General features: G+C 34.3%; 1 protein-coding gene across 1 annotated transcript in view; it reads left to right on the forward strand.

The window, feature by feature from the left end:
* LOC118833332 (RNA-binding motif protein, X chromosome-like) overlaps window positions 1–2598 on the forward strand; it is a 7783-nt gene extending 5185 nt beyond the window's left edge. Inside the window, exons 4-7 of the mRNA XM_036740694.1 lie at window positions 1245–1359; window positions 1435–1560; window positions 1649–1737; window positions 2243–2598. Coding sequence (XP_036596589.1) covers window positions 1245–1359; window positions 1435–1560; window positions 1649–1737; window positions 2243–2550 — 638 coding nt within the window. The 3' untranslated portion in view covers window positions 2551–2598. The remainder of the gene's footprint in view (window positions 1–1244; window positions 1360–1434; window positions 1561–1648; window positions 1738–2242) is intronic.
* The last annotated feature ends 780 nt before the right edge of the window (window positions 2599–3378 follow it).

Genomic DNA, 3378 nt, shown 5'->3' on the forward strand with positions numbered 1-3378 from the left:
AATGGGAGAAAGTAGTTTCAAAGGTGTTCTTAAGTGCATAAAAATAAATATAAAATTATATAGGATTATAAAGAAAATCCATTTTATTGAAAGTTATTTTAAAACATTGACAAGTTTTATTAGGTAAAAGCTCATAATAGAGAAAGAAAAATGTTAAGGGTGTAAATAACAGAAGCTGTCTTAGATCCCTTTGTTAATTTTGTGGGGAATTCATGTAATTTTAGTTAACATTTATGTAATGCGCCGATGTTTGCAAAAATATTGTGTGTTTTATCCTCTGAACAACCCTGAAAGGTCCTACCCACTTTACAGAGGAGAAAACTGAGGAAGATTTAACTGGTATGCTGAAGGTCACTGCTAGAGGCAAAATTTGAACTGACATCTTCCTTACATAAGGCCTCATTTTGTAAGAATTGCATTCATGCCATTTACCTGTCTTCAGAGGGTAGCATCAGATTAGGAATTGGAGTTGAAAAGATAATAGATTAAGAAATATTCTAGAGGTCAGTAACAGAAAAGTTTTAAGAACAAGTTATCTTCCTAATCAATCTTCAATCAAAATATTATTTTGCCTTTGGGGTATTTTATGAACTGCATAAGGGAGGGGTTAGTATAGGCAGAATAGAGTTAATGGGTAGAAAGAACGGGTATAAACCAATGAGAAATCAGTCTCGTTAAAGAGCATTCTTTTCTTGATAAGGAAGTTGATAAAGAAAAGATAATCTGAAAAAAAGCAAAGGTTTGAGTGGAAACAGTTGACTGATCATATTGCAATAATTTGGAGGTCAGAAATTTCATTCACCTAGCAGATATTTCCAGAAGTATGCCATCAATAACTTTATGTTAATATTCTGAGTTTTAAAGTTTAGTACGTGTTATAAACACCCTGAAGCTTAGAGGGTTTAAATGATTACCAGACAATCTCATAGGCATCAAATGTCCGTGTCTGATTACTTTAGTTTTCACTATTCCAGTACCGATACCCCATTCCCTTGTGTGCACGTAAGCTCATGTGCATTTGTATCACTTCTCCTATAAGACCCAAGGGGAGGAACTGTTGTAGTTACAGTTTTTCACACCTCAACACTTAAATAAATTTTTGTTCAAATGTTTCATCTAGTTGAATAAAGAGCTGCATACTAAGTTCTTTTTCCTTACTTAAATTGGCCTCTTATTTTTTCATTTCTTTGTCACTTAACTACATTACTTCAGATGTTAGTTTAAAATTTTCAAACATTTTTAAGGGCCAGTGCCTCGTGGAAGAGAGAACTATGGAGGTCCTCCACGAAGAGAACCAGTGTCGTCACGCAGAGATGTGTATATGTCACCAAGAGATGTTAGTGACAGTACTAAAGAGAGGTAAGTAAAATAATGTAATATTTTAGTTGAGGAGAGTTTTTATTTTATATTATGTAATTCACCCTTTAATTTTAGTTATTCAAGCAGAGATTATGCAAGTTCTCGGGATACCAGAGATTATGCTCCACCTCCAAGGGACTATACATACCGTGACTATGGCCATTCTAGCTCACGTGATGAATATACATCTAGAGGATACAGGTACAGTATCATCAAATTAGTTTATTTCATGGAGATGTACATGATTTAAGTTTTAATAGTTTTTACTTAGTACATTTTCTTTATTTAGTGACCGTGATAGCTATGGTGGAGGTCGTGATAGAGACTATTCAGATCATCCAAGTGGAGGATCCTACAAAGATTCTTATGAGAGTTATGGTAAGAACATAATTTTTAAGATCATAAACCACAAGCCCATGGCCCTCATTAGCAACTTTTAAAAAAATCTGCTTAGTCTTTTGCTAACTTGAATTTGAAAGTTTTATTTTCTAGGAAATTGCTTTAGTTAACCTTTTTTTTTAGTTAAACTTTTTAAAGTCTTCATGAAAGAATTGGTGTTCACAGTCTTTCTTCCCAGTGGTGAAAATACTGGAGAAAATATAAGGGAGGGTCAGCAGTAAAAAATCCGTAGCTTATCCCTGGAAAAGGTGTGCTTCAGTCTTAAAATAAGGATGATATTTATTAAGTATATTTTGTCTTTAATCTTCAAGCATTAAATTCATTCACTTCCACTATATACACACACTTCCTCTCTCTCTCTCTCTATATATATATATATATATACAGCAAAGACAGATTTCCATGCAAAGAGTAATTAAATATTTCTGTAAAATTAGATTTAAATGTTGGATATTTGCTATTTAATTATCTTTTGATCTTGCAGGTAACTCTCGTAGTGCTCCTCCTGCTCGAGGGCCTCCTCCCTCTTACGGAGGAAGTAGTCGCTATGATGATTATAGCAGCACCAGAGATGGATATGGTGGAAGTCGTGAAAGTTACTCAAGCAGCCGAAGTGACATCTATTCAAGTGGTCGTGATCGTGTTGGCAGACAAGAGAGAGGGCTTCCTCCTTCGATGCATAGACGATATCCTGCCCCTCGTGATTCATACAGCAGTTCAAGCCGTGGAGCACCAAGAGGTGGTGGTTGTGGGGGAAGCCAATCTGAAAGAGGAGGCAGAAGCAGATATTAAAAGAAACATAAGCTTTTTCAACCAAAATGCCTTTTTGAAGAAATTGGGAATTGAGTTTATTTTGTTTAAGTGTCTAGGAAACTACACTTTGTTGTTTTGTGCCTTCTAAGTAGTCTCTATGATATTCCATTCTTGCAAAAGCTAAATTTGTTTAAAAAAGTTTAAAAAGAGTTCATACTTCTTTCATGCAGTAAATTACAAAATTTGAAGTTAGTGTTGTGATTTTGAAAATAAAGTTTTTCGGAACTTACTTGGTTTTCTCGCTTAATTAGACATTCTGAGATTGATGTCTGTGAAATAACCAAGTCATCTAAGATGGAAACCAAACTAGTATGGTGATTCTGTGATTCAGGGTGGTTTGTGTTAGTTTTAGGTGCCCAGATGTTTAAGAGGGTGGGGGAAATAGAGACGCAAACATAAACAAGTATACATATGCACATGTATTAATAATTAACAATGCTTAAAATTCCAACTATTGAGTAATTCTGAAATACAGCAAAGATTCAGAATTTTCAAGGAATTGTCCTGGAAAAACGAAAACTTTGTCATTTGACATTGACTTTACAAAACACCAGATGAATGCCTTTAAAATAGAAATACTGAGTAGAGTGTTTTATAAAAGTTTGTCACATTTTTTCAGTATGAGATACTTTTTTTTTTTTGAGGTTAGTGAAAGACATCCAGAAGTAGTGGAAATAATTCATACAAAGGTTAAAAATGAGCTCAGAACAGGTGAAGATGTGACTGGTTACAGAACTTTTAAAGCCCTTTATCGGGTCCCTTGAAACTAATGGCAGTGGTAATTTTAGCAAGGCATTTCAGTTCATA

This window comes from Trichosurus vulpecula, unplaced genomic scaffold, assembly GCF_011100635.1.
Source record: "Trichosurus vulpecula isolate mTriVul1 unplaced genomic scaffold, mTriVul1.pri scaffold_31_arrow_ctg1, whole genome shotgun sequence".
NCBI classification, from domain to species: Eukaryota; Metazoa; Chordata; class Mammalia; order Diprotodontia; family Phalangeridae; genus Trichosurus; species Trichosurus vulpecula.